The 23,911-nt window shown below is 38.6% G+C and overlaps 1 protein-coding gene across 2 annotated transcripts; it reads left to right on the top strand.

Moving 5' to 3' along the window:
- The first annotated feature begins 253 nt into the window (after positions 1 to 253).
- Positions 254 to 23,489, top strand: LOC139953806 (transketolase-like). Of its 2 annotated transcripts, none has more exons than XM_071953375.1 (11): positions 254 to 483; positions 8,431 to 8,548; positions 11,749 to 11,862; positions 12,815 to 12,912; positions 13,938 to 14,129; positions 14,712 to 14,842; positions 15,379 to 15,575; positions 16,386 to 16,707; positions 19,684 to 19,898; positions 20,248 to 20,464; positions 21,624 to 23,489. In XM_071953375.1, exons 1-11 carry the CDS (start codon positions 365 to 367, stop codon positions 21,791 to 21,793), a joined length of 1,893 nt encoding a protein of 630 aa, XP_071809476.1. In that variant the 5' UTR covers positions 254 to 364; the 3' UTR covers positions 21,794 to 23,489. The 2 variants fall into 2 exon arrangements, with proteins under 2 accessions (XP_071809476.1, XP_071809483.1); XM_071953382.1 differs by lacking the exon at positions 254 to 483 and adding an exon at positions 5,647 to 5,860.
- Positions 23,490 to 23,911: the final 422 nt, after the last annotated feature.

The following is a 23,911-nucleotide window of genomic DNA, read 5'->3' as shown; positions in this document are numbered from 1 at the left end:
TATGTGTAATTTACCAACAGCGTCCAGTATATTAAGTAATTATGAATTTCGTTTTCTTTCTATCTATCTCAATTTCCCTTTAAACGTTTAAGGTCCCGTAGGTAACGCAAACGGGTTTCAAACTCCATTCATTGTAACAGGAGAGCGAGGGAATAGTGTTGTATCAGGCACAGCGCTTGGGTACAAGGTTGGATAGTGGCATTTGTCTGACCCTGGTGACCCCTAGCCCTCTATACAACGTGCGCGCACAACATCAGCGTGGTTTTTGTGTGCACATGAACAAGCTGTAAGCTGCATAGCCCGATTCACGGACCGGTACAAAACTTCTGAAATCCCCCAAAGAATTTAACAGAATAGGACAATAATGGACGGAATGGGAGAAGGATACCATCGGCCGGACAGCAAGACAGTCCAGGAATTGTGTGACATTGCCAACAAGCTCCGTATTCATAGTATTCATTCAACCAGCTCGGCGAATTCTGGGTTAGTAAAGTTTCGTTGTTTAATCCGTCTCATGCGCAGCACAGCATGGTTTTGTCGCTGTATTATATTGTGTGCATGTAATGCCAAGGCAGACATAGTCTGGTCTCACAAAGCACGTGTGAATTTACATCTTGCAGTAAACAGTACATAAAATAACTGTTAACCGTTATGTGCAGGGCTGGACCAAATTTAACAAACAAGGGTAAACAGATTAGACTTGGTTGAGAACCACAAAGTGACATGACTGACTGACTGTCCACTCTCCAGTGGTCGACTGTCGTCTGTAGGGCCCTGGCCTTCCCTTGGTTGGGTCTTCTTTCAATCTACCTTGCAAATCCACATTCGCTTAACCTATTTTTATTTATTATATAGACTAAATAGACACTGTCCTGAACTATATTTAGGTAGCCTAGGCCAATTATTAATATTATTTACTATATTCTGTGATCATGAATATGAATAGTGTGGCCAAAGTTCAACCCATTCTCTTCTGTTTTAAGTTTAAATATAATAAGCCACACAAGTTCTCTCAATTCCACCTCGATTTTTGCACAAAAGTCAGAACTTGAAAGAAAGTCGAAAGTAAAAAAAAAGAAAAAAACAAAAAAAGGATCACTGTTTAGCCGTTAATAATACCTTTTTTCCTTTCCAACCAAGGTTGTAGCTAGGGCAAATTGGATGCCGGCTAATTTTGTCAAGAGCATGGTCGAGAGGGTGGGGTAGGGGCAGCGTAGCGTCGCACAACCCGGTGGGATCAACAGGGGCAGCGTCTTTGGAAGCTGAAGATTTTCAGGTTTTTTTTAAGCTTTGATGGGTTCCCCAGGCTCTCTCTTGCCTATTTGTGCCTTGACATAGCCATTGTCAAAGGAAAAAACATGTCCAGGGAGCCATAGAAAATAAATACTTATTAAGTTTTAAAGTAAAATGTTAGGGTAAAATAAATAAAATTAATATTCTGTTTACGATTTAAATCCCATCTCAAAATAGGGTAGGTAGACTACTAGGCAGAATTTTTGAGTGTTGAATTTATCAATTGAAAAGCTTGCAGTTGCATATATTCATCAGAAGGCAATGCAGAGTGGAGAGACAAGTTCAGAAACACAGGATGACGGGACACATGTCCATTCACTGCCGCAAAATCTAGACTATTCCATTTCAAAAAGGAGCACATTCGTAAAATAGAAAAGCCATGTTTCACTGAGTTGTATTCATTGACAATTTCTCAACGAAGTGCATTCAATAAACTCAAAAATTGATTCTTGTCATTTCATTTTTTTTTCAACAAGTATTAATAGACAGGAAAATCATCTAAAAAAACTTCTAAATAAAAATTTAATGCAACTTCGACGACTCCACCAACATTGTCCGCCCATCAGAATAACTTCGTTTTCAACCGCCCGCTGGGCGAGTCAACCAAAATTCTTGATCGCCCGCAGGTTTTTTCACTAGCCTGCTGCATGTATGGTACAAAAAAAAATTGAAACTAAAAACAAATATATAAAAACATGGAAGTGAAGTCCCTAAAATTGGACGACTTTATCTCTTAATTTATGCCCTAAATTATCAACAACCATTTGAATGAACTTGTTGTTTGAGAATTGTTTGTTTTGAACATGTTCTGATCTCCGTTTGCAACAAAATCTTCGTGAATCAACGTCGGTCAACAACACACATTGAGAAATAATTCAATGAACTTTGGCCCGCAACGCCCTCTGTTGGCAGAAGTTGTCCATGTTACTAGAATTCCTCCAAGGCTGTGCATTGTGCATACAGTCTGCAGGCGTGATGCACAACGTTCGCCAATTCTTTACTCCGTTCGTGAGCGTGTGTTGTGAAGAAGGCTAGCCAAGAAGATCATGAATATGGATTTATTAACAGCCATCAATGGCCAATCACAGCGTGCGGAATCTTGGTTAAGATGGACTTCGGACTGTGTGTGTTATGTGCTGTGCATGCTGCATGAACCAGTGGGTGACCGTGTGAGTATTACCATGTGGTTTTGTGCATCATGGATACTACACACACGCCGGAGATTGTGCATGCCTTTTTAGTACTCCATGAACTCGCAGCATTCAAGCGGCTTATTTTTAAGCAACAATCACGGAGAAGATCGCGGTTTTGGAGAGAAAATTGTTTTGATTGTTTTTACAGAAATAAAATACACATCTAATTAGGAAATTTACATGATTGTTTTCTTTATTTTTCACTTATTTCAATGGCATTTAAAACAGTTTGACATAAATTTATGCCGGTCGGAGTTTGATATTTTTTGTTGGATCCCGGTCGGCAAAAGCTGGGGCCGGTGATAGCCGACCGGCTCCGACCGTGGTAGCTACAACCTTGTTTCCAACTCATTTGGACCATTGTGTAAAATCTACCAGGCTGTTTGCTACTCCTAGAACTGTGCGGTTTTGTTCCGCTATCGTGTCCGTGAACCTCATAGGTTGACATGTCTCACAACACAAACGAAGGGGGGGGGGGGTTGGGGCATTTCGATATCAGGTCAAATCTCTCTTTTTTAAAATCAAATTTCGCCAAAATTAGACTCTAAGCGTTCTTTGAACTCTCATTGACCTCGAAGTTTGTCCAGAAAATCCACTCCGCAATCTCAAAGATTGTTAAAAATTAATTTCTTACCGTAATTCAGTCCCCATCTATTCGGTTTTACCACTACACTACAAATGCTGATTGTCCCCGAACTGCCGAACGCATCACGAAGTCACGACACGTGACGATCATGTGCATATTGTTTTTTTTCCAAGATCCAATTTCATAGAGCTGCTAAGCAAAAAAAATTTGCTTCCAAGCATGAAATTTCTTCCGTGATAAAAACAGGATTACCAACCAAACTTCCATGTGATTTTCAGAATAAGCAAACAACAGCTGAATACCAGATTATGCAACCAATGAAAATTTGGTTGGTAATTCTGTTTTTATCAAGGAAGAAATGTCATGCTAAGCAAATTTTTGTGCTTAGCAGCTCTATGAAATTGGGCCCTGGACGAATGTGGAAAATCATCTGCACATGTTCGTACTGGAAAGAAAAAATACCCGATCTGTGTTTGTGTACAAAACATGTCCACGGGGTCGGTAACCATTTAGATCTAGAGTGTACACATACTGGTACCCTGTGCGAGCTGCTTCGTGGTTCCCAGACGCGTGGACATATGTTTTGTACACAAAGCAAGGATCAGGTATTTTTTCTGTCCAGGACTACTGTGTGCAGACAATTTTCAACGTTCGGCCTGGGAAAAAAATAATATGCGAACGGTTGTCCAGGGTGTGACTTTGTGATGTGTTCGGCAGTTCGGGGTCAATCGGCATTAGTAGTGTAGTGGTCAAACGGAATAGATGGGGGTACTCCTAGATGGGGACTGAATTACGGTGAGAATTTAATTTTTAACAATTTTTAAGCTTGCGGAGTGGATTTTCTGGACCAACTCCGAGGTCAATGAGAGTTCAAAGAAAATGTAGTAGTCTAATTTTGGCAAAAAGAAATCACAAGTGCATTAAGGGCAGAGCATGGGGAGGTTGCTAATTCGTTTTGGTGGCACATCCTTTCAATGCCTAAAAAAACTGTTAAAAAAAAAGAGATAGTTTTATCGAAGTTTTTCTAGTTTTCTGAAAAATTATATAAAAACTTGGCCCGAGCCTTCGCCTTGGGTTTTCCCACTATGAGTGTTATGTAGTGCTTTAGATGCAAAGTAAAACAGCTGGGAATGTTAAAAAAACTATTCTAAAGATATGACTATTTAAATTTTGTTTAGGTATGGTCATTAAAAAAAATTGTGTTAGATCTGCACCTTTTTACTTTCAAATTTTATCCTTGAAAGTAAGCTTGTGTGATATCACGATATTATCGAATATCGCGATATTAATTTGGAAACAATTTCGATATTGGTTTGATTTGGTTTTAATCGAAATATCGATATATCGCGATATATCGCATATCGCGATATCGATTAAGTATCGCAATATCACGATGTATTTGCTAGCTGAGACATCTTGCACCCCATAGGTTTGGAGTAAAACCAGAAGAATAGGTCATTAGATCACCTCTTATGCCATGAATGTTTCTTCTACAACTTTCACTTGGAGTTTGAAGACTGATGATGTCAAATTTAATTAGTCGCGATTATATCGAATATCGTGATATATTGTCGGCGATATATCGTGAATAAAATAAATCGATATTGCCCAAACTTACTTGAAAGTGAAAATAACAGAAATTAAAACTGTTAGGATTTGTATGCAAATTGAGTCATACATCTACTTCTAATTCTAAAGCAGTGTTATATATATATTGCTCTATAAAATGAAAGTATTTTGAGGAAGAGAACTTCCAGATTTTGAGGATCAAAGTTTTCTATTGTAGGTAAAACGTTTTCTCGACGAGTCTACCTGTTTGAAAGTCTCTCTGATTTTCCTTGAATCTTAAATAACAAAATTGACTATCATCATTGGACTTTACGATATCAAATTCGTAATCTCGTTTTAAAAACTTCCATTTTATAGCTACATTTGCGAAAACAAAAACTCTATCGTTGAAGTGCGAGAAGGGCAGTCAATTGTATAATAGACCTATTTCCAGAAACAGAGATTTTCATAGTTTAAACTGGCCTATGAATGAGTTGGACAATCATCTGATCAGTTTCGGCCAACTCTGAATACCCTTTAAAAGTTTGAACTCAACCCCCCCCCCCCCAAACTTCCTGCCGTATGTTTTTTTACAACTGCAATGATTTTAAAATTTATGGACAGTTTGTCAGTAGGATAATCTATATGAAATTAATGGAGCTGGGTGAAAAAGCAACAATTTTGTATGCAAGCCTGCCAAGTAATGGGATGATAGTAAATTTAATTGGTATTAATGTGTACTAATTTCTGAAGTGTTGTCTGCTCTGGCTCTGTAGTTTGACCATGGTTTGAGCATAGAGTAAAGGACCATGCTCTATGGTTTGAGCCACACTTGAATGCCCTTCCAATCCCTGGGCATCCAATAAGTGTTGTTGATAGCTAAAGGTTAAGGAATCCATTTCCTCATTCAAATGAGCACTGGTTATATGCATCAGCGCTTTCTATAGGAAGCCAATCGGGGATGCAGGAAATACCTGCAGTGCATTGATGAGCCCTTGGCCATATGTACACTATGCACACACTATGGGTTTATTCAGTGATTGAAACTTGTCAGGTGAGAACCTGCTGCATTGTGAGGGTAGGCGTTTCCTGGTAGAGGTGTGTTCTTTTTTTCTCTCTTGGGTGATTGTGGATCGTGTTTCTTCAAGATGGCTGATGCTGCTCAAATTCAGGAACTGAAAGATATTGCTAATAAGCTTAGGATTGATAGCATCAATGCTACAAACGCTGGTGGATCAGGGTAAGATAAGACACTGCCAAAATGTACACTGTTATTCCTTCAAAAGGCAAGCAACATACTACTTAAAAATAAAAGATTTTGAGATGAGGGAAAAGGAACTGGGGTTTATCTGCATTCTTTTCACTTACTAGAGTATACTATCTCTTCCAATGCATTGTGCAACTTATTAAGGAAGCAAGGTTTTTATGTAAGTGTTTTGTAATTTTTGGATCATGTCTACACCAAGAAATAAGGAAGTGAAGCTTGTATGTAATTAATTATTAATGACTTACTTTATGACACTCTGTGCTATTGACTACAATAATTGTGGATTTTCAAAGAATGGGTTGGAGCAAGATATTATGGAACTTTGCTTATTTCCAAACACTTTTTTTAATTTTTTACGAGGAAATTATTTATTCACACCTATTTCCAAACACTTGCCTTGATGCCTTTGTGACAAGGATAAACAGAAATTACATCAGAAACTGACATGACAGTTGAACAAATTCTTAGGGAAAGCAAGATAAAATTTTATGTTTTAAATGCTCATTTACTATACACTGAACAACTAAGGAATTTTCTTTTCAATAATAAAATGTATGAATTTTGCAGTTTTCACGTTAGTTACCTTTGCCTCAAGTCAAAATTGTTTTCTCGCTCCAAAAAAAGTTTACAATGACCAAGCATTTGTTTGCTCACCACACCGGATCAGGAAGGAAGTTTGTTCTGAATCTGTTAGAGTTTCAATGGTTTATTTTTGTATTCAACTACATGTAGACTGCCGAGTCATTTAAGAGAAGTGAACCATGAATTTTTTGTTATCAATTCAGTTTAACATTTTTACTGGTACCCGTATTTTGAGCTATAAAGCGCTGTGTAATAGTGCAGGTACATTTTATAAGCTTTTAAGCTCAGTTGGGTGGTTTACCACGTGTGTACATCATGCATGCACTTGTCGGCTTATGCCCTCATTTTCTTAATTTCTTAGATGTGCCATTGAAAATTTCTTCATAATCATTTTGAAGTCTTGCTTTGCCAGGCGAATCTCTTTTTTTGACAAACAGTGAAGTTTAAGCCCGATGACTGTTACATACATTAGGGGGAGGGGAGCCATCCTCTGTGTCCTAAGCTGTCGTGAGTGTTGAAATTGCAGACAGTTTGTGAAAAGAGAACCACACCCCTCGATGAGTTGTTATTATTGCAATATTGATTTATATTGTAGCGTCACACTTTGCTTTTCAATTCAGACTCATACACATTTAAGATCAATCTTCGTAGCACTTTGTGAAATCCGCCTAAGGAGATGTGTATGAACACAAAACTTCACCTGTATTGGTGTGTCAGGTTTTAATTTACTCAGTCATGTCAGTGTAAAATCTCATACTTAACTACAACAAGCCAGGAATTACACCAAGGTCATGGACTCTGTTGCCCCTGGTCTTGGCTGTGGTGCTTTAACAGTTTTCAGACATTAAGATTTTCCAATGGAAGTTCCCTTTGTAAAATGATGTTCTTGCCCTGTCACAGTTTAATTTGTAGGCTTGGGAGTGTACAAGGATAGTACAAGCTACTAATATGAACTGTATTTTTATTTATGTGAGCTGTTCAAATTTTCCACAGCCCATCAGCCCTGAAAATGACAAGTGTGTATTTTTGATTAACCTAACATCCTGCATACAATTTGGTACTGAAGGTGGTGGGTGGGATGGGAAGTAAAACTGTTGACAGGGTTGAATTATTGTTAACTAAATAGATAAAGAGTTCATCTTAACCAGGAAGCAGGAAGTATTTTGTATCAGAGATGTATTTTTATCTATCTATCTATCCAGTAATTATCACCTTGGTACCTTGTAATTTGTAGTCTAATGCTGTGTTACTAATAAATTTATGAACGGGTTTTTAGTTTAGGGCACACATTTCATCTGACAGATTAAAAATAATAATAATAATAATAATACAGAATTTCGCATGCACTTTTCAAAGTGTCATTTAGAATAGCAGGCACAATATTATAATGAAAGAATGTGGAGCAAATATTTTTTATGCAAAACAGTTTAAAATTGGTCTTCAGTTAAAAAAAAAAACCTCACACACAAGCGCACACACAACACACTCACACGGATGGTTTAGAAGTGTTTGAAGTGCTTTTAAGACCAAACAAATGCTGTCAATATAGGTTTTTATTCAACATATTCAAGGACGACCCTGTCATAGCCAAAGAACACTCTGGATTAAAATGAGTTAAACTTTTTGCAACAATAGTTGCAGACTGATTCGCTTGAGTGTGTGTGTACTTTCAGTGTGTTTGACCCTCGGTAGTTTTTAGCTGCTGATGACGTCATTGTATCATTAACCATTATCATAGATTTTAAGCAGGTTTTGGCTCTCTGCTGAAAAAGCAGAGAGTTGCATTTTTTACTTGAATTATTTATTACTTAAGCAAATATTAAGCGTAGATGTTTTTTAACCTGTATCTACGATGTCTATTTGACCATAAAAAGGTAGTTAAAATATTGAGAACTTCCTGTAGCCACTGTTTTAAAGCAATAAATAAATAAATGGCACTGTGATTTCTTGTGTAATTGCAGACATCCAACATCATGCTGCAGCGCTGCAGAGATCATGTCGGTGTTATTCTTCAACATAATGAAGTACAGAGTAGACGAACCAAAGGATCCCGCCAGCGATCGTTTCATCATGTCTAAGGTAAACAGATGAGCAGATCCCTGCAGTCAAGCCACTGGGATCAACAGAGTTTGTAGTAAAAAAATTCCATTTTTATAGGGGGGGGGGGGGAACTGCTAAAGTTCACATGAAAATAGACCGATCCATTAAGCTCCGCCCCATTGCATATTGACCAATCACAATGCAACGAAGGTCCGACAAATAAGGTCCGACATAGGTGCACGTATCTTGGCGCGTGCGGCAGAGTTGTGCAGAGAGGCATTGGAGAGCTCCACGTGTCCTTGCTCACATGAGCGTCGTGGGTGGAGCCTACTGGATCGGTCTATTAAAAGACGACCATGGTTTTATGTATGATGTGTACAGTACTTATTGTTCTAACTGTATAATTTCATTTAAGAAAAAAACCCAACCACGTACATTTATTGGCGACCGAGCACTATCTTCCAATCTTTCTGCATGTGTTAAGTTGTTGTGTGCCCGTCGGGTGTGAAATAGGAAAACAAATAATGATCTGAATGACTTTGCCTACAGCAACCTCTTATTTAATCCCAGGTCCCTTCAACTATAATCTGACTTCCCTGGGATCAGGAAGTTATAAACTAGATTGAGCTGCAAGACCTGTGGTTTATATGCATGCCCAGATGGTTCAACTTCAGTTTTTTTGTTAGCCGGTCGTATTGATTTCACATTTATCAACAAAGTGTTTTTGCAAGAAAATAAAAGCAATGACAATTAAATTGGTTTTAGTAAAGCTAACAATGAGGCTATCAATGATTATTCAATTAAATTTGACGTCTTTCTCCATTTCATTTGGGTTCAATTTAATGTAAAGAAATCTAGAAAGAGGCTTGATTTAATTGCCTAGGATCAATGATGAATTATTTAAACGCATGTTGATGTTAGTCAAGCTATTCAAACTGTGCTATTCCCAGCTCATCCTACCCAGTTCTTATTAAAGGTTAGTTTGAAATTTAATAAGCAGACCGGGTAGGTCTCCCGTGTACACATATTCAAAGATTTTTGGGACCACTTTGGTCCTAGGACATACATTGCTTTAATGCGTGAAGGAAAGGCAGGTACATGTAACACACTAACAGGTCCCAATGTTCGCAAACCAGAACACGTTACAGACATCTTAATCAAGCTTTATCAACCACCATTTGGTTTTCTAAAACTGAGCAAATATTAGATGTGAGCTTAATTGATAAGTAGTTGCATCGTATGACTGCATGAGCGTGGTGTTGTGTCTCTCACAGTAAACAAAAAAATTGATACTATTTTTTCTTCTCTCTTAAAAAATGGTCAGTTCATGATCAGAAAAGATTTGACAAGAATTCAAAAGGGAGTGAGTAATTTTCCGGGGGTGAGGGGGGTTAGCGTTTGGTGCTGTGTAAATGCACATAGGCATGGGAATAATAATTCACACTCAGGGATGGTTGGTCAGGGATAGGTAAGGGTCTGCACAGACTGCCCTACCCATCACTTTGATCTGCCACACTGCCAAATGAATTTAAAAAAACTTGCCCCAGGCCACTACTTGTGTACAATGTTTCATTCGCTGTAACACTCTGTACCATTTCCTGTTGTTCAATACATGTTTAGAGTGCAGTATTTACTTTAAGCTACATGTATCCCTGTGCACACAAGTGTAGTGTATGAGTAGGTTTAGGATGAGAGCAGGATTCGGTTGAAGTGTTCAGTGGATGACTACACTGTACAGATACTTGTTGTACACAGTAATACTGTACTGTGCACCATGACTTGACTAATTGTAAACTTACTTAAAATTCACTCAGCCGTAAAATGTCTTTTGTGCTTGCTTTTAATGTCAAAGTTTGCTTAAAGGATTCAGGCACTTTTTCAAAATGTCTACAGATTTACATTTAACTTACAGGGTTTGAAGATAATGATAGTGGAAAGCTTCCCTTCAAATGTTACTAACTGAGGTTATAAATGTAGTTTTTGAGAAATGAGTAAAACATGTCACAAAATAATTTTCGACGGAAATTATTTTAGCATGTAAAATCCCATCAACCAGTAACGATATTATACCAAAACCATAGCATAACTGGTTGATACGCTTTTACATGCTAAAACTCAGACGAAAATTATTTGAATATACTCATTTCTTAAAAACTACAGCACTTCAATAAGTAAAATTTCAAGGGAAGCTTTCTACTATCATAATCTTCAAACTGTGTCAAAGATGCAGTTATATGTGTGTACCAGGTACATCCCTGAGAAGTTGCCAAGTCCATCCCCTCAGAATATAAAACCAAACATTTTCTATGTTTTGCTTGTTTTTGTGTTTATTAATTGAAATGCTAATCATCATTAATCACAGCTCAGAAGCTGAATTGCAAAGATGTAGCTACAATGTGGTTGATGCGTAGGTATGCTTTGGCAGATATCAATCCACAAACTAGTATCTCAAATAATAGGAGAGTTTCACACATTAGTTCAAATGGTCCAAGTGTGGTTTTTCAGAAATTACGTCAGAAATGTCATTGTTTTAAGTCTTCATGGAGGTGAGCATAGTTAAATACTTAATTTATGCTGTCTTAATAGAAGTTTCATGAGGATTCAGACAAAACATTCCTATTAGTTGTGGCCGGCGTCCGCGGATATTCGGATATTAAAAGAATATCCGGTTACTTGGTTGTAATTACAGAACTATCCGGTTTATAAATAGGTATTCGCGCCCTATGCGGATACCCGGTTAAGAAAAAAAAGGCATTTGCGGTTACGGATAGGAAAACCTATTCGCCATTAACCGGATATTCGAATAATTTGCCCAGGCCTAATACTGATGCACGAAGCAAGGTTTTGCAGATCTTCCCTTTGTCTGAATCTAGCAAAAGTAAAAGTGTGTCAAAAGTGCTCTAAGCTGGCCTTGAAAATTTGGGAGCAGTGGGACAGTGAGAATAATCATATTTTTAACATGTACATGCCTGATACTCTGGCTGACTAATAAAGGGCCCAATATTCTGTGCTTTGTTTCCTTTCATACCTGGGTCCATTGACTCCACTTTCATATAGCTGGTGAAGCACAAAAGTAGCTAAGCACAACTAAAAACATGCTTACCTGCCACAATATCCTGTGTATCAGGTCAAAAAGGAAATCCCTTGTCAGTGTGTTGACTAAAACCTCATGTACACCTTTACCACAAAATTTGTTTACAATTGATGTTCATTTACTGTTTTTTTCTTCCCTGGTTTAGGGTCATGCAGCACCAATCCTTTACGCTGCCTGGGCAGAGGCAGGTCTCTTCCCAGTGACCGATCTCCTTACCCTCCGTAAGAATACATCCATCTTGGAGGGCCACCCCACCCCAGTAAGTGCCTTAACGGTCTTGTCCAGATAATATTTACTACATGCGGGTGGAATATGTTGTTTGCATGAAATATTCTATGCTTGTTTGTCAACTTCTACCTGGTAGAGCTTTATTTTATACATAATTATTATAATAACTCATAGCTACCATTTTACAGATAGTTAAAAGTAGTTTCATTCATAGTTTGTATATTTTACCAGCCGTCGATTTCACAAAACCTTCCTAACTTGAGACTAATCTTAGGACTAAAGACGAGTCCCAACCCTGCTCTGTAGCATGCAGACCTTAAGATTAATCCTAAGTTAGGACGAGTTACTCATCCTAACTCGAGATAAGACGAGTCCTACCTCTTTGTGAAATCGATGGCAGAAGCTTTAGAAAAGTGATGAAAAACAGGTATTGCATGATAACAAGAACTAGAAATTACTTCATTTCAAGACGCTGATGTGTAATAAGTACTTGTAGTATTCACAATGGGTATTCGATGTCGTCCAACCTTACAGCGCTCAAAAGGAGATTGTTTTGAAACTCAAGTCCAACGTGTTCATGAAAGAGGTCAAAGGCAGATTTTAGTTTGGAGATGCACTAATCGTTTATTGGATGAGTTTCTTTATTGAAAGTTTTGAAAGAGTGAAATTTGAAACAATAAATGGGTCCTTGAATTACTCACAAGAATGTTTCATTAGTCAAATGGTCAAATTCAACTTTGTGTGCAATGGAAACCTTAGGAATGAAGTAAAAACAGATGTTTTGGATGTCAAGACTAGATGGGTACCAAACACAATTACATGCATTTCACACTGTTTTTACATGAGGTAACAGACTTGTAATATCTTTCCCACTTTCAAAAGGGCTCCATGTATCAGAAAATGGGCGCATCACAACCTGAATTTGACCTCGAGCCCCTCCTTACTTAGTGACTAATCTGTGTTAACCTGATTTCTTAAAACAGAGACTGAATTTCATAGATGTGGGTACTGGATCCCTTGGCCAAGGCCTGAGCATTTCCTGTGGTATGGCCTACAATGCCATGTACTTCGAGAAGGCTGAGTGAGTATACTCCCTGGGGGAGATGAAGGTTAAATCCTCCCCAGTTGTTCCATGTGACCTTTTGATGATCCATCAGGGTTCTCTGAAAACACAAGTTAGCGCATTCACAAGAAGAATGGAAGACATTTCGTGAGATTTTGGAACAAAAATAGCTAGCACAGAATCGTTTTCTTTCAAAGTTTTAAGATCCATTTGAAAACAATACTCCCCACTTGCCCACAGATGGGTAACCTTAATCCTTCACTATCAGCTACTGTTATGTTACTTCACATCAGCATGTTTGGACGGTCCTGTTTGGACTTGGGTGTGGTTGATATGACTGCCCTTTCAGAAGTTTTCCATTGTCTTAAAGAGTTTCCACTTGATGTTCCCTTGGCCTCACCCTCTCAAAGGAAATTGGAAGCCTGTATTTTATGGCTACAGTCCTTACTCTGCAATCCTTCAACTTTGTTTGGGGAGGGTCACATGGTTGTTTATTGCCATTATAAACAAAAACTTTAAAACTAGTCTATACGCCCCCTCTCCGCCACACCCACTTTTCAATGTATTCTGAAGAAAACCCTTGACTTACCCACAATTAACAATGACTACTCAGAATGGCCCCTAAATTTATTTGTTTTATAAAACCTTTAGATGTTAAAGGAACATTGGTTTTGCTATCAAAAAAGTTGCTGGCAGTGCAAGCACTTTATGTAATTCACCATATACATAAACCGAGATCGATCAGCCATCTGGGTCACGAGAGAATATTGAAAAAACAATTACAAATTTTGCATTGCATCAATGCCAAAACAAAAAAGAATAAAACGCTCACTGAGCAATAAACCCAAACGCGAAATTAGATTATTTATTTCTCATCATATATGAAGTTTCAGACAGAAATTTCTACTATCATCATCATGAGACCGTGAAAGTTTGATGTAAATCTGTGATCTTCTTTTTGCTTCTTACCAATTCTGTAACGATCCTTTCATCTATTGTTTGTTTGAATGTAATTGTGACTATCATGAATTACCTTTTACCAGCTACCGAACCTTCTGCCTGATCGGAGACGGTGAAAGCTCAGAGGGTAGTGTGTGGGAGGCATGTGCCTTCGCAAGCTACTACAAACTAGACAATCTAGTTGCCATTTTTGATGTCAATCGACTTGGTCAGAGTCAAGAGGCTCCACTTCAACACGAGCTGGAGGTCTACAGGCGTAGATTGGATGGATTTGGGTAAGTATTATTAAGTTACTGTATTAATCTGATGAAGTATTTGTTAATACCCTAAAAAACATCTGATTTGTTCAAATTGTACTGATATAATCTGTAAAACCTCTACAATATGTAGGTAAGCCCTCCTTGTACTAAATACATTTTTTTAAGTAAAGTAATAAGCCACAAGGGAAACTGACTGGGTGAATATCTAATAAATTTTGGGTCAAATAAAAACACAATGACTAGAACAGCATTTGAACCTGCGACCTCCGCATTCACATGCCGTCACTCTACCAACTGAGTTAATTTATTTTAGCCCTATTTTGGCGGTTTCCCTCTTCTTCCTTTTTTTTTGGGGGGGGGGGTGCCAGTCAGAAGCCATTAAAATTAAAGTATCAAGAGATGAACCGCAAGGGAAACTGACTGAATACATTTTTATTCAGTTTGGGTTTTCTTTGTTCAACCATGTCTGGTAATAGCTTTTTTAGGTAGAAAGTGTGAGAACCCTGAGAAGGTTTTCCAATTAGTTTAGATTATCAACAACTTAGTAACACTATATATATATAGCTAATTCAAATTTTCTAATTTTTGTGTGTGTAGATGGCATGTGTGTGTTCTTGAAGACGGTCACAGCGTTGAGGATTTGTGCAAAGCATTCCATGAAGCTACTCAGGTCAAGGGCAAACCCACAGCCATTGTGGCCAAGACACTGAAAGGAAAGGGCATTCCAGGTATGTGCCCCACTCCATCAAGGGGTAAAAGGGTACCTGTGAGGGCAGAGATGGTTCTTTTGAACAAAAATAGCATTATTGTTATGTTTAACACCCCCACCCTCCCCCCTCCCCCCCCCCATCCACACACCTTCTTTTATAAAATATTGTAGACACATCAATGCTATCCCCTGCTTGTGGTAATTTTGCTGGTTTCTTTTAATGATTTGGCTCCGGGATTTCCGTGATCGTTCACTTTTCTTGTTCCACGCATTTATTGTGGGGCTTATTGTCTTTACCGAACTGGAAACATGTTTGAGCCTCAGTCATGTAAAGTTTTTTGGGTGCTAGTTTGGCATTTTTTTTTACCGAAATTTCTTTCCTGATTGCAGCAAGACTTTTACTAGACCCTTTTTCCATTGATGTTGCAGTCAGTTTACCGTGTGTAATATCAGTACATTAAAAAAAGGTAGCATTGTTCCATTTATTTTGTTGAATACAGAATCCAGAAAGTCTCCCTTATGACAAGGTTTGTTGATTTTGAAATGTTTATACAGGTATTGAGAATGAGCTGAACTGGCACGGGAAACCCCTAGGAGTAAAAGCAGATGATGCAATTGCTGCCATCACCGCTCAGCTCAAGAACCCTGGCCCCCACTCATTGAAGCCATCGCCCCCATCCACGAAGCTACCTGTCCATGACATCTCCAACATCAAGCTGTCATCAAACCCAGACTATCCCATCGGCTCTAAGGTCAGTTTCAACACCAGATGTTTGTGTAGGGACCAGACCTTAAACATGCAGCCTCCAACGAATAACAATTATACATGCTAATAATCATCTTGCCATTAGGAACCAGACTAGTTTGTTCTTGCAGCCTCGGTTTGGTAACATTTATATCAAAAGAGAAATTCAAGATTGCTGCATTATGATGAAGGTCTACTGCCAAGAGCCTGGTTCATACTTCCTGCAGATGCAAATGCGAAGTGAATTTGAACATCACAGCCCTGTGTTGCAGCAAATATTTCGCAGGAGTTGAGCAGTGTTCGAAGGATGTGAATTTATTCTTAAGGAATTTGTGACTTTAAAATTTGTATCGCATGCACTTTCGTAGGAAGTGTGAACCAGGCTTTATGCTTCCTGAACCATGGTCGCTTGCCAAATGTAAGTTATTCAAAAGTATCTTAGGATCAGTATTATCAGCTGAAATTAAACCATGGCAGACATAGTAAGTTATAGTTTAAAATTTAAATCTTAGCAAATGGCGGTGACACAGTCAGCGTTTTATTAAAACACATAACCTACTTCGACCTTTTCTTTCAGTCCCAACAGCAAATTCAAATAATTCTTTTAGGGTTTACAATTATCTATCTAAATATATATCTTTTGTTTCACCAGCCGAAAACCTCTCTGTCGTCCTTTTAATAAGCACTTAATATCTAGTTGTGTTAAGCTTCTGGATGGGTATCTGTTAAGTGTTGCTCATTTCAAACTTTACTTATTAATCATAGTGCGTTTTGAAGAATATTTTTTTTTACTGGATGTTGCTTCTTGTAATTGTAGATGGCTACTCGTGTGGCTTATGGAACTGGTCTGAAGAAGATCGGCGAGAACAGTCAGCACGTGATTGCCCTAGACGGTGACACCAAGAACTCCACCTATGCAGATACTTTCCGCAAGGCCTTCCCTGACCGCTTCATAGAGTGCTTCATTGCCGAGCAGAACATGGTGGGTGTTGCCATCGGCTGTGCCACTCGAAACAGGAATGTGGCCTTTGCCAGTGCCTTCGCTTGCTTCTTGAGTCGTGCATATGATCAAATCAGGATGGGAGCCATTTCTGAGACCAATGTCAACTTCTGTGGATCTCATGCTGGTATCTCTATCGGTGAGTTAGTATACTTGTTTGAATTGCCTTTAGGTTATAATCATGGGGAGAAGTGTTAAGAGGGGATGGGGGAAGGGGTGGGGGAGGTGCAAACTTGAACTTGTGTATTCATCGCTTTTTCGTTTCTGCAGCTGATTTGTGTTCAGTTTCATGACTTAGCTCAACTGTAAGCAAGAATCGGGACTAACGGAGGCAGAGTTCTCGCTCATGTTCAGTTGTACTATGGTTAACAAGGTGCTGTGGTGCAATATGCAGCCAATCAACCCAGGAATACCGGGGCGAACTCCTTCTCTTATCGATAAGTGGGCAGGGCTCTTTTTATAGCATTCCCAGCACAGCTTTGCATCCCATTCAAAGGCAGGCCTGTGAAATCTCCGCTTTAAAGCGGATTTCCGCTCTCTTTAATTTTCCCAGTCCGCATTTTTCGTCACAAAAAAGTTGTAGCTACCACGGTCGGAGCCGGTCGGCTATCACCGGCCCCAGCTTTTGCCGACTGGGATCCAACAAAAAATATCAAACTCCGACCGGCATAAATTTATGTAAAACTGTTTTAAATGCCACTGAAATAAGTGAAAAATAAAGAAAACAATCTTGTAAAACTCCTAACTAGATGTGTATTTTATTTCTGTAAAAACAATCAAAACAATTTTCTCTCCAAAACCGCGATCTTCTCCATGGTTGTTGCTTAAAAATAAACCGCTTGAATGCTGCGAGTTCATGGAGTACTAAAAAAAGCATGCACAATCTCTGGCGTGCGTGTAGTATCCATGATGCACAAAACCACATGGTAATACTCACACAGTCACCCACTGGTTCATGCAGCATGCACAGCGCATAACACTCACAGTCCGAAGTCCATCTTAACCAAGATTCCGCACGCTGTGATTGGCCATTGATGGCTGTTAATAAATCCATATTCCTGATCTTCTTGGCTAGCCTTCTTCACAACACACGCTCACCAACGGAGTAAAGAATTGGCGAACGTTGTGCATCAAGCCTGCAGACTGTATGCACAATGCACATACTTGGAGGAATTCTAGTAACATGGACAACTTCTGCCAACAGCGGGCAATGCGGGCCAAAGTTCATTGAATTATTTCTCAATGTGTGTTGTTAACCGATCGTTGATTCAAGAAGATTTTGTTGCAAACGGAGGTCAGAACATGTTCAAAACAAACAATTCTCAAACAACAAGTTCATTCAAATGGTTGTTGATAATTTAGGGCATAAATTAAGAGATAAAGTCGTCCAATTTTAGGGACTTCACTTCCGTGTTTTTGTAAATATTCTTTTTTAGTTTCAATTTTTTGTTTGTACCATACATGCAGCAGGCTAGTGAAAAAACCTGCGGACGATCAAGAATTTTGGTTGACTGTGATCAAGAATTTTGGTTGACTCGCCCGGAGGGCGGTTGAAAACAAAGTTATTCTGATGGGCGGACAATGTTGGTGGAGTCGTCGAAGTTGCATTAAATTTTTATTTAGAATTTAATTTAGATGATTTTCCTGTCTGTTAATACTTGTTGGGAAAAAAAATGAAATGACAAGAATCAATTTTTGAGTTTATTGAATGCACTTCGTTGAGACACTGTCAATGAATACAACTCAGTGAAACATGGCTTTTCTATTTTACTAATGTGCTCCTTTTTGAAATGGAATAGTCTAGATTTTGCGGCAGTGATCGGACATGTGTCCCGTCATCCTGTGTTTCTGAACTTGTCTCTCCACTCTGCATTGCCTTCTGATGAATATATGCAACTGCAAGCTTTTCAATTGATAAATTCAACACTCAAAAATTCTGCCTAGTAGTCTACCTACCCTATTTTGAGATGGGATTTAAATCGTAAACAGAATATTAATTTTATTTATTTTACCCTAACATTTTGCTTTAAAACTTAATAAGTATTTATTTTCTATGGCTCCCTGGACATGTTTTTTCCTTTGACAATGGCTATGTCAAGGCACAAATAGGCAAGAAAGAGCCTGGGGAACCCATCAAAGCTTAAACAAAACCTTAAAATCTTCAGCTTCCAAAGACGCTGCCCCTGTTGGTCCCACCGGGTTGTGAGGCGCTACGCTGCCCCTACATGTACACCCACCCTCTCGACCATGCTCTCGACAAAATTAGCCGGCATCCAATTTGCCCTAGCTACAACCTTGTTTTCGTGTTTTCCGCTTTTTTTCCGTTCCTTGTTTTTCTTGTGAGCTCCGCTTTTTCCCGTTCCGTTTTTATCTTCTTTTTTACATCCGAAATAGATCGTCAAACAGCACGTACCTGGAATCAGGAAGCACTTTAATTGCGATTTGATTTGATTTTGACATGAGTCGGGGGCTAGACCCAGTAAAATGCTCCGTCTTGGTCTTTCATTGGAGCCGTTGTTGTTAGTTTTTTCGTTCAGCGCGATGTCTATTTTACATGTACTTCAATGTCATTATTCAATTGCACCAACAGAGGGCGCTTTACTAAAAAGCCAACACCTTGAGACAAGATTAGGCACACATGGTTTTACCCATGCGACGTCCGTACGTTGTGTGTACAGTGTATTTTTTTTGTGACAAGTAATGCATAATGGCAGTCGACGACGAGGACTCATCGCGCTTGTGGATTTATTTCTAAAGGAATGCTACAAAAATATATTGAAAATGAGGATGCACAACACATTGTTACATGTAAGAATTGTGCCCTACTGTTTCTGTAAATGTGTTGTCTACGCTTCAGTTTTTAATTAAAGCCTTGAGTACGTTCGTAATTTTGGCCCAAAATCTGGACAACAATTTTCCGTTTTTTTTTTTCATGACCCGCTCACAGGCCTGCAAAGGGCAAAGCAATAAAGTGTCTTCCTTAAGGACACAAGTGTCAGAACCGGGACTCGAACCAACACTCTGCTGATCGGAAACACCAGAGCTCGAGTTCGCTGGTCTTATTTGCTCGACCACTACACGCCTTTAATGTAACTGCCGATTTTGTTCCCTGTAGGTGAGGATGGTGCATCCCAGATGGCCCTAGAGGACATCGCTATGTTCCGCGCCATCCCAGGGTCTACAGTCTTCTACCCCAGTGATGCTGTCTCCTGTGAGAGGGCAGTAGAGTTAGCGGCCAACACTAAGGGAGTCTGTTTCATTCGTACCAGCCGCCCCGCCACTCCTGTGCTGTACAGCGGAACCGAGGAATTCGCTGTTGGAAAAGCCAAGGTATATTTCATATTCTTTCTTTAAGGTGTTGGTGAAACACGACACCATAAGCTTTTAAAAAAAAAAAAAAAAAAAATACAGATTTTGTCAAGCAGAAATGGGTCAGAGGGTCTGTATACCTCTGTGACATAATTACATGTTCAGTATTTCATCTCCTGATGATATAAGTCATCAGTCCCCCCACGAACCAACTTATAGGTAAACGAAAAAAAATGAAGCAAGTAAGTTTTTGTGCAAACTGTTGATAGAACAACTTATCGCACACGACTGACAAGGTGCTTGTACCTTTTTCATTAGTATTTGTTGAGTACACTTTCATTGGTATATTAAAAATTTGTATAATTTACAGGTGGTCCGCCAGAGTGCCACTGATAAGGTAACCCTCATTGGTGCTGGTATCACTATGGAAGAGGCAGTCAAGGCATACGACGAGCTAGCAAAGGAAGGCATTAATGTCCGTGTGATTGATCCCTTCACCATCAAGCCTTTGGATAAGGAGACTATTCTGGCTGCGGCTAAGGCTACAGGGGGCAAGATAGTAACTGTGGAAGATCACTACCCACAAGGTATTTATTGCTTATAGACCCTTAACATATGATGTCATGGGACACAAACAGTGAGGTCAATAGACCTTTTCGCAAATACCCATTGCGCAAGCGCAGCTGTTGATTGAGTTGCATTATGGGATAGCTACGATCAAATTTGATGCCTAGCTATCCCAGAATGGACTCAATTCCACCCCAAACGCGCGCATCTGAGTACTTGCGATAAGGTCACCTATCATTTGCTGAAAGTTGTTCACAATGCATGCACATGGTCAAGGGAAACAATTTGGACACTTAGTTTTTAGATTTTCGGCCAATTTTGAATAACTTTTTCCGAAACCCTGACTTAAACTTTGTTGTAGGGCTATCCAGCATAGCTTTTTTGCAAGTTTTCATGTAGTTCTAGTAACCTGTGTGCATGTCATGCGCATGTCATGCGCATGTCAGTACTCCAAAAGGACAAACAATGACATCGTTGGAGAAGGGTCCATAATGGAGTTGACATTGGATTGTCAAACTAACAGTTATTTGTATTAAAGGTAGTTGGTAATTACTCAAAGTAAGTATTAGCATAAAACCTTACTTGGTAGTGAGTAATGGGGAGCTGTTGATAGTATAAAACACTGTGAGAAAGGGCTCCCTCTGAAATGACGTCGTTTTTGAGAAAGAAGTATTTTTCCACGAATTTGATTTCAAGACCTCAGATTTAGAATTTGAGGTCTCGAAATCAAGCAACTGAAAGCACACACTTTTCTGTGGCAAGGATGTTTTTTTCTTTCATAGTTATCTCGCAACTTCAACAACCAATTAAGTCAAATTTTCACAGGTTTTTTATTTTTTGCAAATGTTGAGATACACTAAGTTAAAAGACTGGTCTTTTACCAATAGTGTCTAGTGTCTTTAAGTTTAAAAGTGTTGGTATTAAGTTTCAAATTTTTCAGGTTTTTGGTAAAGAATTGTGTCTAAAATGGCCCAAAATTTTATTTGCTTCCACTCTGAAGTGATGAGTAAAAATCTTCACTCAAAACTCATTTGTTCCATGTTTGTTTTTCTGTTCAAATTGTTGTTTGTTTAAAGCGCCATGGGAGTAGTGCTTGATGGATACCAGCACTTTACAAGTGTTCATTATTATTAAAACTTGACCCAACTAATTAAAAACAAATGTATCTACCCTCTTCAGGTGGTATTGGTGAGGCAGTTGCTGGGGCCCTTGCTGGCAATGCAGGCATCACCATCAAGCAACTTGCTGTACGAGAGGTTCCTCGCAGTGGAACTAAAGACTTCCTCCTGGACCACTTTGGCATCAGCGCTAAACAGATCAAGGAGGCAGTCAAGGAAGTGCTTGCTTAGGTTGTGTTGGTCAATCGCAGTACACAGATTTCCCGAAGATTGAAATCAGTCAAAAGTTAATTCCCATCTTCCCAAAGATGTTCTCTTTCTTAGAGACAGAGCTTCAAACTTTCCCTGATTGTGCAGAATGTTCCCTGAAAATAAACCAGGCTTTCCATGTTCTATGAACAAATTAAAAATTCTTCCTGGCTGTGGAAATGTTTCACTATTATGTTGAATGTAATTCTAAATATCTTCATTGTTGTAAAAAATTGCAAGATGCATTTTTTGGCAGCTCGGTAGAGCTTTATACATTTACATGCAACTACAGTACTTACGTGCCCAGTGACTAGAAAACTAACCTACCCTATGTTTTGTGTACAAACCTACTTAAAAGCATGACATTTGGAGCAATCATTTGCATGTCACGGCTGTCATTCTTTTCTGTGTTTAAACATCTATAGGTTGAACGTGCTCAATCTGGATATGTGCGTACTGTTGTGAATGTAATGGAAACCGCATCACAAAAATCACACATGTCGCCACCCAGGAGGCATAAAATATATAGGTATGAAAAATCAAGATTTAGAGCTCTAGGCAATGTGCTTGTCCCAAATCAAATTACCCGTTTTAAAGTACTATTGGTTATTTTATATAGCTATGAACGTTGTACACCAGTAGGAAAAGTGTTAAAGTGAGAATCTGTGTTGATTTCAGTGTTCTTTCTGATGCTTTGAATATGAACTTTTCATTGGGTAGTTCTGAAAAAAGAGTATCACCAAAACAGTTACTCTATTTTAGGATCTTATTTCACTTCTGTTGGATTTGTGGAAAAATAATTATTATTTTTGTACTTGACCTTGCAGCTTATAGATTAGAAAGAAGACAAAGTAAAAAGTACTGACAGTTATAAACGAAGGAATATTTTGAATATTTTGAGAGAATTTACCAATCAGTTGGTGCACTAAACATAGTTTAGATATATTTTGTTAACGTGAATTGAGTTGGAGTGGTGAATAATGTCAGATGAGATATTTTTTTGGTAATGGAAGTTTTGTCTTTAAACATGTACTCTTCCTATAGATTTAGTTGGTTTAACTCATACAATAAAAAAAAAATTCAATTGGAAAGTTCACATTTAAGACAATCGCTATGTATTACAAAATTATTTTGTACTATCTGGAAGACCTTACTGATGAGATACAGAAATAACAATTACTTGTTTTACACATAAATTTGTATAACTTTCTTTTCTTTTTTGTGGCAATTTCTTTTTGTTTTTAATTTTTTTTTAATAACAATTGTTTTTACATTCAATATGCCATTCGTATAGGCAGCAGGCTGTGCTGTGTACAAATGGGGCATGTGCATGGGGGCCAGGTTTTGATGTGTGTACCGCATTGCCTCCAAATCAGTGCGCCATGATTGATGGTTGCTGGTGTTGCTCGGACTGATATAACCCAGAATCCTTTGCGCCCAGATCATGCGAATTGGGACATGGGCTATTGAGCTAGTTCGACTTTTTCCCTTGGCTTTAATGGAATCACTTGCAATGATTAGCAAAGTCACTTTGTTTTGGATGTTTAGAACATTTGATTGATCTCCTTAGCAGATAAAGACATGGTTTAACATTGTATCCACCTGAATGCTATGTACTTCCTCTCCACATTATGTACTTGACTTGCATATGTTGATTAAAATACTTTTTGGAAGAAAACTTGAAATATTTATTGTATATTTTCTTATCAACTAGGAGGTTAAGGTGACCCTCTCTCTAAACCTTTACCGCACCGCAGAGTTCCAAAAGACTTACACATTTAAACCCCAAGTTTGATGTTTTGTCATACAAATACATTCATCGCAGATTAAAAAAAAAAAACAGAAATCTAACCCTGAACAAAACTGACTAAAAAACCAATATGAAAAGAGTTTTCCCCCAATAATATGATGTTCGTGAAACTTTTTTTTTTAAATGTCAACAGAGTAACGAAATATTTAACTGATATGCATCATTATTTTTATTTGATGCGAGGAATATGACCAAGATGGAGGCAGCATGACCTCTGCGTCACAGGCTAAAAAAGCGCCCTCACTGGGGTCACAAAGCACTCTTACTAGGGTCGGCATAGGCAAATGTCA

Source organism: Asterias amurensis, chromosome 2 (genome assembly GCF_032118995.1).
Source record: "Asterias amurensis chromosome 2, ASM3211899v1".
Taxonomy (NCBI): domain Eukaryota; kingdom Metazoa; phylum Echinodermata; class Asteroidea; order Forcipulatida; family Asteriidae; genus Asterias; species Asterias amurensis.
Note: the sequence above shows the minus strand (reverse complement) of the source record. Positions and strands in the feature narration are given on the sequence as shown.

Bases quoted from the DNA above. Each gene is read 5' to 3' on its own strand.
- LOC139953806 (XM_071953375.1), top strand. From the start codon at position 365: ATGGACGGAATGGGAGAAGGATACCATCGGCCGGACAGCAAGACAGTC. The intron at 484-8,430 runs GTTAGTAAAGTT...GTGTAATTGCAG, and splicing joins ACCAGCTCGGCGAATTCTGG to ACATCCAACATCATGCTGCA. The intron at 11,863-12,814 runs GTAAGTGCCTTA...TTCTTAAAACAG, and splicing joins TGGAGGGCCACCCCACCCCA to AGACTGAATTTCATAGATGT.